The following is a 14,622-nucleotide window of genomic DNA, read 5'->3' on the forward strand; positions in this document are numbered from 1 at the left end:
TTTTTGGTTTTGGGTTTGTTTTTTGGTGATATGGTTATGGTTTTACCCTGTCTATGAGACAGATTCTTTGTGGTCTTCTTTGCAAAGTCATCATCCATCAAATACCCTTTATGTTCATTGTGCCCCATAACTCCATCTTGTTACCCCTCTTCTTAATTCTTGTAAATTTGCCTCTTAAATCTAGTCCCTTTCCTGACATCCCTATTTCTTGTGAGGATATCATCATGCATTGAATCACTCAGTTCAGAAATTTATCAGTAATTATCGACTCATCATTATGCTTCAACTTGCATATCTAATCAGTTTCCAAGTCTTGTGGCATTCTCTCAACTTACAGTATACTTCACATCATTTCTCACTTGGACTATTTCAGGAGCTTTCTCATTGCCTGTCTCCATCCTATATCTCCTTTCCCTAAGCTATTCTCCATTCTCTATGCAATGTAATATTGCCAATTCACAGGTCTGATCATTTTACCATGACAAACACCCAGACCAATGAATAACCTGGGACTGTTCAACTTTGTCAATTCCAGCCTCTGATTACTTTGTAGATCTTCCAAAGAATCTTGTTACTCTCAGCTTATGTAAAAAACTTAACAGGTGAAATGAAGGGTAATCAACTCCAAGGGCAGCCTTTTTACCTGCTCTGTTTGTTGACTGTACCCTATATACTACTCTGTTTCTAGCCTCACCCTTCGAGTGCTGCTAGCTTGCTATGACAGTATCGTGAGTTATAACTCCTCTGCCCAGATTAAAGATCTTAATTTTGTTATGTTGATTGCTTTAATAATTTTTCAGGTTGACAACTACCATGCTCAAGAAGCTTCAGTGCCCTCCCCCATTGCCTTTAGGATAAGATACAAACATTTAAAGTTCCTTACCATTTGTCTCCAGCTTATTTTTCCAGGCCAATTTCACATTATTTTACTATATACATTCTGCTGTCTATCCAAATTGGCCCATATGCTATTTCCTGTGCATGACAATCCTACCTCCATGCCTTTTCAGAGACTGTTGATCCCATATTCTTGGAATGTTCTCTTTCCTCACTTAATGTCCCTTAGAATCCCAAGTTTCCTCTCCTGCAAAGAAGGCTATCCTCATTCCTTCAGTTGTTTGGCTTAACCCCTAAAAATTGTGTGCTTATTTGTTATGTGTCTAGTATTTACTAGTCTCTAACTTGTATCTGCAGGGAAGGAAAATCACACTTTTGAATTTTTGTCAGCAATGACTAGCATATAATAAAAATGCCTAATTCTTGCTAATTGATTAACTTAAAGCATTTATTCAGGCAAAGAGTATAATGACTATATTGCTAGAAAACACATTTTTCTCTGTGGAAAACAATTCTCTGTCCTTCTGTATCACTGTATAACAAACTGCCAAAGAAAAAGTGCTTGGAACACAGTGGTAATACAGGCCTTATACTTATATATTTAATGCTTACATATGCTAATGAACTAGAAGGTTTATCAGTGCCCATAGTTACCACTGGTTACCCCTCAACTGATAAGAAATGAAGTGAAGGAAGTATGAGAAGAGAAAGGGAAGAGGAAAGTCAGAGAAAAAGGGCAAAAAATAGGAGCATTTTGTGAAAGATGGATAGTGTCAAACTTCCTAGGGTACCCAAATTATCCACCCTTAAAAAAGGAAAAAGAATAAAATATGAAAGAATGAGTTCAGGGAAATTCTGTCATGGATCTGATCTTATCAAGAAAAATGAACTGACTGCTTTTGTGGCAAATATGAGGACGTGGAGAAGGAGTGATCATTTCATGTTAGAATTTGGATAAAGAATAGCAAAGTTGGGAATAGTCATACTTTGTCCACTAGATTTGAGGAGAAAAATTTCAAAGTGTTTAGAGAAAAGATAGGCAAGGAACTTATTGTCTAAAATTCTACAGGGGAAGAAGCTAGGTAGGTATCAAATGTTCTCAAGAATGAAATTCAGAAGACAGAAAGAGAAACAATTTTAATGTAAGAAATGTGGAATTGGGTGGAGGTGAAGGGAAATGGATGATTTGGAGAAACTAATGTGGATACATACCAAACAAAAAAAGATGGACAAAACATGGAAATAAGGTCAGGTAACAGGATAAATACTAAAAGGTAGCATGGTCTTGCTCAAAATCCCAGTTTCGCATATTTGTCTTAAGCTATTTGTGGGGAAAAGGAGCATCAAAGAAGGGATAGGTTGCTCTTGGGGGTAGGTAGGCTGATAACTGACAACAAAGGAAAGGATTGGAGCTGCTCTAGCTATTATTTTGCTTCAGTTTTCCCTTACCAAGATGCATGATCTTTAGTCTGGAAATTGGGCATTTGGAAGTTTATACCTAAGATGAATAATGAGATCGTAAGAGAGCTCAGAGCTTCTCTTAGTGATGAAGTAAAGTCCTGTGGTCCAGAAAAAATGAACAAACAGCAGTCTACAGTTATTAACTCTTAAAAGATAGCAATGAGAGAAATACCACAAGATAGGAATAGGCCAAATGTCTGATCTTCCAAAAAAGGAAAGAAACAGGGTAAGCAAATTATAGGCCAGTGAATTTAACTTACATTTCTGGCAGAATTCTTGAATTTTTATTTAAAAGATGGGTTAATGAACTCCTAGAAAAGGAAGCAGTGATCACATAGAGCAATGATGGCTTTATAAAGAACAGTTGACAAGACTAACTTCACTATCTTCTTTGGCAGGATTACTAAATTCGTAAACTAGGGGACGGCTGTTGGCATTATCTTTGTTTGCCCCTAAACACTCCAGCCCTCCTGTCTTCTCCATGACCATGGAGAGCAACACAATCCTCCCCTCTCCCAAGCTCAAAACCTAGAAGTCATCCTCAGTTCTTCACTATCTCTCATTCCCATATCCAATCTGTTGCCAAGGTCTGTCATTTTCACCTTTGTGACATCTCTCAAACATGTCCACTTCTCTCTTCTGATAACTGCCACCACTCTGGTGCAGGCCCTCATTACCTCACTCCTAGATTATTACAAGAGCTTGGTACTGGTTCTGTGTGCTATAGTCTATCTTCTATTCAGCTGACAAAGTAATTTCCCTAAAATGCACATCTGACCATGTTACCCCTCTACTCAATAAACAAAACTGCTTCCATTTGCCTCCTTAAATACAAAATCCCTTTTGGCATTTAAACCCCATTATAACCTAGCCCCTTCTTTCATTTCCAATTTTCTTACCCTTTCAAAGCCAGGTTTCCCTTAAGTCTCAACTAAAATCCCATCTTCTACAGGAAGCTTTTCTCACCCCCTAGCTGAGTGCCTTCTAATACCTTCCCTCTCATTTTCTATTTATCCTGGATATAGTTTGTTTGTATATATTTGCTTGCTTGCTTTCTCCCCCATTAGATTATGAGCTCCTTGAGGGCAGAGATGACCTTTTTGCTTCTCTTTTTGTCCCCAGCACTTAGCATTGTGCCTGGTATATAGTAGGCACGTAACAAATGGTTATCGACTGACTGGCACAATTTACCTAGATTTTTGTGAACTGTTTTTATCAGATTTCTTGCTATTCCTGCTTACAAACTACAGAGGTATTGGCTAGGTCAATAGTACAGATTAGTGAAGTTTGTACTGACTGAATAGCTGGACCAAAATAGTTGTCATTAAAGATTTTATTTCTACAGGCAGCTGGTGATTCAGTGGCTAGAGTGCTGGGCCTGAAGTTGGGAAGACCTGAGTTCAAAGCCAGTCTTACTTACTTACACTTAATAGCAGTGTAACCCTGAGCAAGTCACTTAACCTCTGTTTGCCTGTTTCTTCAACTAAAATGGGGATAATAATAGAACTTATCTCCCAAAGTTATTATGAGGTTCAAATGAGATAATATTTGTAACGCATTTAGCACAGTGCTTGACACATAGTAATAATTTATAAATGTGAATTTCTATTATTATTGTTGTTATTTAGGAGATATTCAGTTGAGTGCCCCAGAGATCTGTATGTGGCCTTATGCAATTTAACATTTTTCTCTGTGATTTGGATACAGGTATAGATATCATTGTTGCTGAATTTGCTTATGACAAAACTGGGAGGGATGGCTAACAGTGAATGTAGGATCAGGATTCGAAAGATTTTGAAAGGCCAACACACTAGACTGAATCTAGTAAGATGAATTTTAAGTAGGGGTAAATATAAATTCTTTCACTTGGGTTTTAAAAAATCAGTTTTACAAGGGCAAGGTGGAGGAGTATTGACAGTAGTTTTTGGTTTTTGGGGAAAAATATAGGTCTTGGGGGCAACTAGGTGGAGCAGTAGATAAAGCACCAGCCCTGGATTCAGGAGGACCTGAGTTTAAATCCAGTCTCAGACACTTGATACTTACTAGCTGTGTGACCCTGGGCAAGTCACTTAACCCTCATTGCTCAGCAAAAAAAAAAAAAAATAGCTAAATAGATAGATACATAGATAGAAATATATAGATATATAGGTCTTAATGGATTGTAAGCTCAATAGGAGTCCGCACTATGATATGGGAACCCACAAAGCTCATACAAATAGGCTTCATTAAAAGAGGCACAGTATCCATGGCATCATAACTTTAGAGCTGGAAGAAGAGTAGAAATCAATAGACTCTAACTGTCTCATTTTACAATGAATAAATAGGAAGGAAACAAGGCCAGTTATCAAATGCTTTCCATGTGCAAAGCTCTGTGCCAAGTCCTGGGAATACAAATAAAAATCCAAAGTGTTCCAATGGGGATAACAACACATAGGAGGTTGAAATCCAACTTGAAAAGGTTCTATGATCCCTTGACCCAACAATTGTACTGTTGAGAATATACCTTGAAAGTATTATAAAAAAAATTATAGAAGCATGATTGCAAAAAACTAGAAATAACCTAAGTGTCCAACAAGAGGGGAATAGTTAAAGTGGGGTTCGTTGATGTATTAAAATGAGCAGGTATAAGGGATAAAAAGAGCCTAGTATGGAAATTTATTTTGATTTTGTGACCCTGCCTTTGGGCTGAGATTAAAAAGTCTTAGGCCCTCAGGGGTTTTTTCTGTGTAAGAGGGGCTGGTGCCCCTCCCCCTCGGCTTCAGCAGAGCCAAAAAGCCCCATGGGCTTTACAGGATGCCAGGTCAGATGGCTGGGGGAAAAAAGCCCCAGTTCCCTATGCCCTGAGGGGAGCTGCCCCAGAGATCCTAGGCTTGTCCTGCCAGGCCCTAGTGTAGCCCATGCGGAGGTCCCAGGCGTGCAGCAGGGGGCACAGGCCCCTCGAGCCCCGCTGGGTACAGCCCTAGTGCAGCTGGTGGATTAGCTTGGTGTGTGCGGGGACTCAGAGCACCTGAGGTTTGAGGGGAGAGAAGGAATTTATATACAGGGGAGAAGACAGTGAAGAGGAGGCTGGAAGATTGAGAGAACAGGACTCTGGAGGATAGAGAAAGTGAGAGAGAAGACGCTGAGCGGGGTGGTCAGCACTGAGGGGGTTGGTCAACACAGAGGAGATGGAGAAAAAGCTACACTGGGGGAACGCAGGTGGACACCGGAAGACTAAGAGAACGCAAGGAGGTCTGTGAGAGAGAGACATAGGGTTCAGCGCGGCAGTACAGAGAGGAAAGTTAGATGCAGGGGGATCGACAAAGTGAAAGGGGTGTAATGATTGGAATGATGCCACCTACTGGAGACTTGCTGTGGGAAAGCTCCACCATGAGGAAAGTGCCTCAGAGGCATTGTGGCTTTTCCTTGGCGTCAGGAAATGACGTTTGCTCATGGGTGCTGTCTATCAAGGCTACCAGCCAATCAACTTGAGGAGCCTCCTATTTTCTGGGAGGAGACAGGAAGGAGGAAAGGGAGCAAATATTTTACTGACTGGGGGGCCTAATCTAGGGACCTTTGACTGGCTGTCTGTCTGACTGCTATTAATTTCCTAAACCAATCTGTTAGGGCCTTTTAAAAATTTCTCCACACTGCTCCCAAATTGATAAGCAAACGATTAAATAGCCTCTTAATTAAATAACCAAAGCAGAGTTTATTTATAAAAATCAATGTAAACCATAAGGGTTAAGAAATGCAAATTATACAACCTGTCTGCCACCTCTTGCCTTAGAGTATGTTCCAGCTTTCTGCAACTTTATGTTTTTCTCCTTCACTCCAGCTTCCCTGTGCTTTCACTGCTCAGCTGCTTTCTTCTAACTCCAAGCCCCTTTCAATTTGGGAGCAGTGTGGAGAAATTTTTAAAAGGCCCTAACAGATTGGTTTAGGAAATTAATAGCAGAGATAGCCAGCCAGTCAAAGGTCCCTAGATTAGGGCCCCCAGTCAGATTAGGGCCCAGTCAGTAAAATATTTTTGCATTTGAATGGTGACCTCGGCAGGACTTATGGCCCAATTATAATTATAATTTTTCTAAAGTTATAATTTTTCATATAAATCCAATTATATAATTTTTCAGATTAAGATTAGATAGTTAATAATTTTTTACACTAGAAAGATCTTTATGAAATAATGCAAAGTGAAAAAAACCAGAAGTAGAAGAATGGAGTATATACTATTACCATATAAGAGGAAAAATGAATGAGAGTGGAAGGAAAACAAAGAATCCTGGTAAGGACTTAACAGCAGAGGTTCTTAACCTTTTTTGTATCATAGACCCTGTTAGTAGTGTGGCAAAACCTGCTCACCTCTTCTAAGAATAATATTTTTAAATTCATAAAATAAAATATATAGAATCACAAAGAAAATCAATTATACTGAAAAAAGTGAGTACACCCCAGGTTAAGTATTTTGACTTAAGAGGGAATGACTGTAAAATTATTGTGGTGATTTATAAATTGATACTAACTTAAATGCAAATAATTACTAAATGATTTTAGCTGTATTGTTAGGTGTTCATCTTTGAATACAACCTTTTTTTAAAAAATGTAAATTTTCTTTGCTTTTGTAAATTCACAAGCATAAAAGGTTAAGCAAAGTGCCCAGGTCACACAGGTAGGTAAGATTCAATCCTAAGTCTTCCTGACTCCAAATCTAGTGTTCTATCCATTACACCATGCTGTCTCAATTCAGAAATAAGGAGGTGATAATTCTATTCTATCTTGCCCCAGTTAGACCTCATGCAGAAAATTGGGTTCTTGTCAGTATTTAGGATGGACATTAAGAAGATTTACAGGATTCAAAGAAGAAACATCTGTCTTGTGAAGGGCTTTAATTTCTGCCATATGAGGATCAGTTAAAGAAACTAGAGTACAGTATTTCGTTTACTCTGAAGAATAGAAAACTTTGGGGGGTTATTCCTGATAATTGTCTTCATGTATTTGAAGGGCTGTCAGGCAGAAAGAGTAGTTTTGTTCTTCTTGGTCCCAGAGAAGAGAACCAGAAACAACAGGTAGACATTGCAAAAAGGCACATTTAGCTTTGATTAAGAGAAAAAATTCCTAATGATTAGAAGTCCACAAAATCTGAATGGGCTGCCATAGAAGGTAGTGGGTTCTCCATTCATGGAGGTGTTCAGGCAAGTGTAGAATGACCATTTATTGAGTGTGTTATAGAGGGGACACTTTTTTCAGGTATGGAGCAGAGTAGATGGAATATGAGCTCCTTCCAACTTCAAAATTCTGATACCTCAACTCACTGCAGTATGCCATTTTTTTGTGAGTAATTAAGGATTTTGGATTGGGAGGGGTGAGAAGACTGAAGAGTTATTGTTGAACATAAGAGTTCAGAAATTGTATACTCGCTTTTATTGGGATTTTTCCTGTTTGTCTTTTTAACCTATGTACAACACTCAGCACAGTTAGACACTGTAAATTCCTAAGAAATCATTTGTAGGTTAATAATAAAATTGGGTTATTGTATAGTCAATGCTGTAATGGAGAACCTTTCTGTATTTCCATTTTGATGAGGAGTGGTAAGAGTTTTTTTAAGTATTTTCTTTTTTTTTAGTTCATTTACTAAGACCTATTAAATATTGAGAGAAAAAAGACTTTATTTCAAAGATATATTTTCCACTAGTGGTAATGGACTGGCTAGGGTGTTTTCTAGAGTCAGAAAATTATATTTGAAAAGTGATGGCCTAAAAAAACCAAAAACAAAACATGAACTTTGTTTATATTCTGTTTATGGTACTCTTTCCCTCCCAAGAAGGCTTAACATTCTTTTTTTGTTGATTTTAAATCTTACGCTTTGTGCTAGTGCCTCATGGAAGTATACCACCAAATGCAAAGAGCAACTATGGGGTGAGTCAAAATTGTTAGTGTACCTATTAAAGAAGAGTAGTATTAGGTCCTAAGCATAAATGTCTGTTGATATACTCCTGAATTGAGCTTTGAATGTAGGAGATGGTGCATAGGTCAGCTTGTTGGCGCAGTGGATAAAGCACCGGCCCTGGATTCAGGAGTACCTGAGTTCAAATCCAGCCTCAGACACTTGGCACTTACTAGCTGTGTGACCCTGGGCAAGTCACTTAACCCCTATTGGCCTGCCAAAAAAAAAAAAAAAAAGGAGATGGTGCATAGCAGCAAGCAGAATTTGACTTTGAGCACAGGCACTTCCTAGCATCCCTGAGGGTGACAGATAACTTAATAACTTTGGGTTTCGGGGCAGCTAGGTGGCATAGTGGATAAAGCATCAGCCCTCGATTCAGGAGGACCTGAGTTCAAATCCGGCCTCAGACACTTGACACTTACTAGCTGTGTGACCCTGGGCAAGTCACTTAACCCTCACTGCCCTGCAAAAAAAAAATATATATATATATATATATATATATATATATATATATATATATATATATATATATATATATATATATATAAAATAACTTTGTATTTGGGGAAGACATCTGGACAATTCAATAAATTTGATAAATCTGAATAAGGATAATGACTGAACCTATAATTTTTAGGAGACTCCCAAATGAGGAAACTCCCTCTACCAATAATAGATCAATATCTGTTCCATGCCTTAAAGGTCTTAAAGAGCTTTTAGCCCACTGAGAGCTTGAGTAACTTGCCTAGGGTCCCCCGGCCAGTAAGTATCAGAGGCAGTACTGCACCCTGGTCTTCTTTTCTCTCTACTACGCCATACTACAACTCAAGGCTAAAAGTATTTCAAAATAGAAACTAAAAGCATTATCAGAATATGGTTTCATGACAAAACCCACTAGACTTGGTGTCAGGTGACCTTGGTTAAGTCATTTAACATTTTTTGTGACTCAATTTTCTGATATTTAAAAATGATATAATCTTTGCAGCGCCTGTCTCAGGGAATTATTGTGAAGCTATTTTGTAACCTTTAAACTGCTATTTAAATGCCAGCAGTCCTGTACAATCAAATGAAATAATGTATGTCACACGAATGCATTTTTGTAGATTATGTAGCACTATACATGCATTATAAAGTTTTAATTAAATATAAACAATTTAAAATATAAAAGATACCGAATATTTCAAGAAGAATGTCGTATTTGTGAAACTCTTGCTATGAAATGAAAACTTTGTGTATTGAAAACCTTAGACTCCTCAATAATATAATACATATTCATCTTTTGCCCTCATATTTTTATTCAAATACTGTTATGTACTTGAATGTGGTAAACTAGGCCTCATTTCAGTGAAGAGATTGCCTAGCATTCTAATTTGAGGAAGAGAGAAACCTGAGAACCACCCTATATAGCAGAAGGAAAGGCCCATGAAGTTCCTCAGGCTCAGTTGTATCTCTTGCTCATTAAGATTTCTCCCAATATCCTTCACCCTCTCCACACCCAGAGAGCCATAAAAAAGAGGAAGAGGAAAAAAATCAGCAAAAGAGATTAGTTCAAAGAAAAAACATGCACAGTTCTACCTCTGTGAACCTCCTTTTGCAAAAGGGTGGGTTAGGAATGTCTCCTTTTATCTCTTCTTTGGGGCCATGATTGTTTTTATAATTTTGCAACATTCACTTTTGATTGTTTTTAGTTTTTGTTCTTCCCATCCTCATTGTTGTTGTCATTGTGTATATATTGCTTTCCTGGTTCTACTTACTTCACTCTGCCTCAGTTCTTGTGAATCTTTCTATGCGTTCTGTAATCATATTAACCATGACTTACAGCACAGTAATATTCCATTCTACATTCATAGAAAACAATTTGTGTAGCCATTCTGCAGTCAATGGGCATCTACTTTGCTTTTAGTTCTTTGCTACCACCAAAAGTGCTGCTCTAAGTATTTTTCTGTGTATAGGAGTTTTCTTCTTACTAGTAACCTCCTTGAGGGTATATATGCTTTATAGAGGAATCTCTGAGCAAAACAAAGGCTTTGGACATTTTAGTCAATTTAATTGGAGCCAAAGCTTCCAAGAGGTGGAAGTGAGGAGGAAAAGGATTCCAGACATTGGAGATGGACAATCAGTGTAAAAGAGGGAGACTAGTGATGGCTTGTTGTATGAGGAACAACTAGAAGGCCATTCTGGTTGGACTGCAATGTAGCCAGGTCGTGAAGACCATATTTGATGCTAGAATTAAGAGGGAGCCTCTGGAGTTTATTGAATTGGAGAGGGGCATGGTTAGATTCATGCTTTAGGCAAATTACTTGGCAGCTATTTGGAGGATAGATTAGAGTGGGGAGAAATTTGAGGCAGGGGAAACCAATTAAGAAGTTATTGCAATCATGCACATGGTGAGCGCCTGAAGTGGGATGGTGGCTGGGCAAATGGAGAGAAAGAAATATACTTGAGAGAGATTGTTGAAAAAGAAACCAGATTTAACAACAGATTAGACATAACAATAAGTGAAAGTCAAGGATGTTGCCTGGGTTTTAAACCTGGGCGCCTTGAAGTTTGGTGGCAGTGCCCTCAGCAGTAATAGAGAAATTCAGAACAGGAATGGACTTGAGGGGAGAAGGAAATAGTGAGCTTTGTTTTGGACTCATTGAATTTGAGACACCTATGTGGCTTCCAGTGTGAAATGTCCAATGGACAATTGGTGATGTTCAGCTAGACCTCACAATAGAGATTAGGGCTGGATATCTAGATGTGAGAGTCATCTTCAAAGAGATTATATTTAGACTCCTGGAATCTGATAAAATCACCAAGTGAGAGAGTATAGAGAAAGAAGAGAGTGCAAGGCAGAGCCCTGGGAGACTGAGAAGTGCTTTGACAGGTAGGAGAAGAACCAGCTAAGAAGAGTAATGAAAGCCCAAAGAAGAGAGAGCAGCTGGAGGAGAAGGTGATCAACAGTGTCAGAAGCTGCAGAGAGGTCAAAAAGGTCATTACTTCTTTATAGTCTGGCTTTTGACCAGATTATTCAACCAAAATAGCTCTCTCCAAAGTTACTAATTATCTCTTAATGCCAATAGCCTTTTCTCAGTCCTCATCTTTCTTGACCTCTCTGCAGCTTTTGATGCTGTCAGTCACCCTCTTCTCCTCAATAGTTTCTACCTGCTCTAGTTTTCATGACACTGTTCTCTTGCTTGTCTTACATAGCTGACTTCTCAATATTCTTTGCTAGAGTTTCCAGTTCACGCCTGCTAATTGCAAGTATCCCACAAGGCTCTGTCTTGGGCCCTTTTCTCTCTATACTATTTTCCTTGGTGATCTCATCAGCTCCCAGAAATTCAATTATCATCTTTTGCAGATGATTCTCAAGGCTACTTCTCCAGCCCTAACCTCTGTGCTGATCTCCAGTCTCACATCTCCAACTGCCTTTTGGACTTCTCAATCTGGATGTCCCATGGACATCTTAAATTTAATGTGTCCAAAACTGAACTCATTACCTGTTCCCCAAAACCTTCCCCCTACCTTCCAAATTTCCCTTGCTGTCAAGGGCATTACCATCCTCCCCATCACCTAGGTTTATGACCCAGGGGTCACACTCAACTCCTCACTTTCTCTTATCCCTCATATATAATCTGTTGCCAAGATATTCAGGAACTTTATAACCTCTCTTGCATATGCTCCCTTCTGTTCGCCAAAACTGGCACCACCCAGGTACAGACCCTCGTTGCCTCACGCCTCCTGATTCGTTTCCCTGTCACAAGTCTCTCCCTATTGCAGTCCAACCTCCATTCAGTGTCAAAGCGAACTTCCTAAAGCACAGGCCTGACCGTGTCACTCCTCTCCACCCACACCCCCCAGTAAACTCCCAGGTACACTGTTACCTCCAAGATCCAATAGAGAAACTTCTCGGCATTCAGAGCCCCTCAGAACATGCCCTACCTCACCTCTCCAGGCTTGGTGCATGGCTTACTTTTTGTTCCTTGAATGAAATTCCATCTCCTGATTCTGAACATTTTCACTGGTCATCCCCCCATGCCTGGAATGTTCTCCCTCTTCATCTCTGCCTCTTTGATTCCCGGTCTCCCTCCAACTCTAGCTCAATTCTCACCTACAGTAAATAAGCCTTTTCCACCTCCTCTAAATTCTAGTGCCTTTTCTCTGTTGATTATTTCCAGTTTATCTTGTATATAGCTTATTAGTATATAGTTGTTTGCATGTTGTCTCCCCCCATTAGACTGTGAGTTCCTTGAGTCCAAGACTTGTCTTTTGTTTCCTTGTATCCCCAGTACATTGCCTAGAAAATAGAAGGCACTTAATAGATGTTTATTGGCTGATTGACTAAGAGATCCTTGGTAACCCTGAAGGAGAAATTTCAGTTGAATTAACTGGGGGATTGACAAATATCAGTCACCCACAGGTGATAAATTAAGATAGAATGAAGCTCAGAAAATTCACCAAGCTTTCCTACCTTTTCTAGATTATTTGAAAATGGTTAGTCAATAAACATTTATTAAGTACCTACTGTGTACCAAGTACCATGCAAAGTGACTTCTTAAATAAGCAGGACTCTATTGTTGTATGATACTGCTACTGTCATATGAAGTGTTCCTTATTCTAGATGAGTTTTGGACAGTAAAATTCTTATTTCAATTTATTACTTCATTTTCTTTTGTCTTTTTTTCTTTGCAGGCTTTGCCTTCCAAAGAAACTCCATTTCATACTGCTAGACCAGTGTCTTGCATGATATCAGCTTCAACCTGGAATAATTGTGATCACAACACAAAATCCGAGATAATAAAACAACATGTACCAGAGCTAGACTCTTCTTTCCATTCTGTTTTATCACTCCCATCAGGTAAACCTCCTCATAAGGAATTTCCAAGTAGACTAATAAAACTTATCAATGTTGAAATCCATTCATCTTCAATGTAATATCTGTAAAAATTTTCAAGTTTTTGTGTAAAGAATTCTTTTATTCTTGCTCACTAATTATTGGAAACATACATTTTCTCAGAATTGGACAACCCTAATTCTTCACTAAGTTAATATTCTAGCTCTGCTTAATAAATTCATGAAATACATCAGAAACCAATGCATTTTGTTTTGGTGTAAAGGCTCTAACTTTTTACTTCTTTTTGAATAAGTTAAATCTTTAGCTCTTTTTGCTAATGCTATCTGCATTACCAAAATGTGTTTCTCAATGGTAGGAAAATGCCATTTTCTTCCTTACATTTTGGACTATTTTCTTTTTAGTAATTTGAATTCTTAATGTAATATTATGCATAGGTATACTTTTCCTAACTAATACTAATGGTCCATATTTTGCCCCATCTGAGCTCTTCCAAAGATGGAATAAAATTATTTCTTCCATCTGTTATGGAAGATGACAATCATGTATTATCCTGGGTTCTTAAGATTCTTTTAACCATGGGGTGTCTATAGCCTTTGATCTTATAAAGAATGGTGCTAAGTGACTATTGGATCCCCCATTGTTTTTACTTTCTGCTGCTGTGGCTTTCAATCCTAGACCACATTGGAACTTGCAAGTATTAGGGAAACAAGAACATGCCTTTCTTTCCCTACCTGCACTGGCCATTCCAAGCTGAGAGGTAGTATGGCATAGAGGAGAGAGTACTGGATTTGGAGTAAGAAACTAGGGTTTTAGTCTTGTCTTACATGTGATTGTGGTCAAGCCAATTAATCTCCCCTAACCTCAGTTTCATCAGTTCTTAAATGGAGATAATATTCATTCTAACAACCTACTACACCAGATTGTTGTAAAGGGGAACTCTGGAAACTTAAAAGTGCTCTAGAAATGGCCATTGTTACCCAGTAGTTTAATCAAATAACCACCATGAGTTATTTATTATTCTCTACATTAGGAACCTAAATGTTACTTTTACTTCTTACTTTAGGCCAGAGCTCTGCTTATCTTCTTAGGGTTCCTTGACGTGGGGGTCCAAACTTTCTTATCCTTCTATTTCTACATGGGAACCCTGAGATTTTTAGAAAAGACTTTATTGGCAACTATACTTTATCTTTTACATTTCTCACGTTTAACTTCCTGCCTCCTGAAGAGGCTCTTTGCTAGACTTTCATCCAAACGAACATCATTTCAGTTCTTAACATGTATTTATACTTGTTCAAGTAGCTCTCCTGAAAGATTTTCTCCATGGTAGTCATTACATCCACCAGAAGTATTAACAAAATGCCAAGCCCTTTTACTTCTTGATAATCCTGAAAAATACTATCCTTAGGACTCACACTCAATTCCTTTTCAGAGTGGTCTTTAACCTTCATAGCAACCAAAACACAATTGTCCCCTAAGTCTTTCCCAACCTTTTCTCAGTACCTCTGTATCTGAGGAAATCTTGGCATTTTTTACCTAAAGGAAAGGGAAAGACGTTAAGCAGCAT

General features: G+C 38.5%; 1 protein-coding gene across 1 annotated transcript in view; it reads left to right on the top strand.

Annotated features, from left to right (window-relative positions):
• KANSL1L (KAT8 regulatory NSL complex subunit 1 like) overlaps window positions 1–14,622 on the top strand; it is a 148,132-nt gene that overhangs the window by 102,475 nt on the left and 31,035 nt on the right. Inside the window, exon 6 of the mRNA XM_043992796.1 lies at window positions 12,896–13,061. Coding sequence (XP_043848731.1) covers window positions 12,896–13,061 — 166 coding nt within the window. The remainder of the gene's footprint in view (window positions 1–12,895; window positions 13,062–14,622) is intronic.

The sequence above is a fragment of the Dromiciops gliroides genome, chromosome 3 (assembly GCF_019393635.1).
Source record: "Dromiciops gliroides isolate mDroGli1 chromosome 3, mDroGli1.pri, whole genome shotgun sequence".
In the NCBI taxonomy this organism is placed as follows: Eukaryota; Metazoa; Chordata; class Mammalia; order Microbiotheria; family Microbiotheriidae; genus Dromiciops; species Dromiciops gliroides.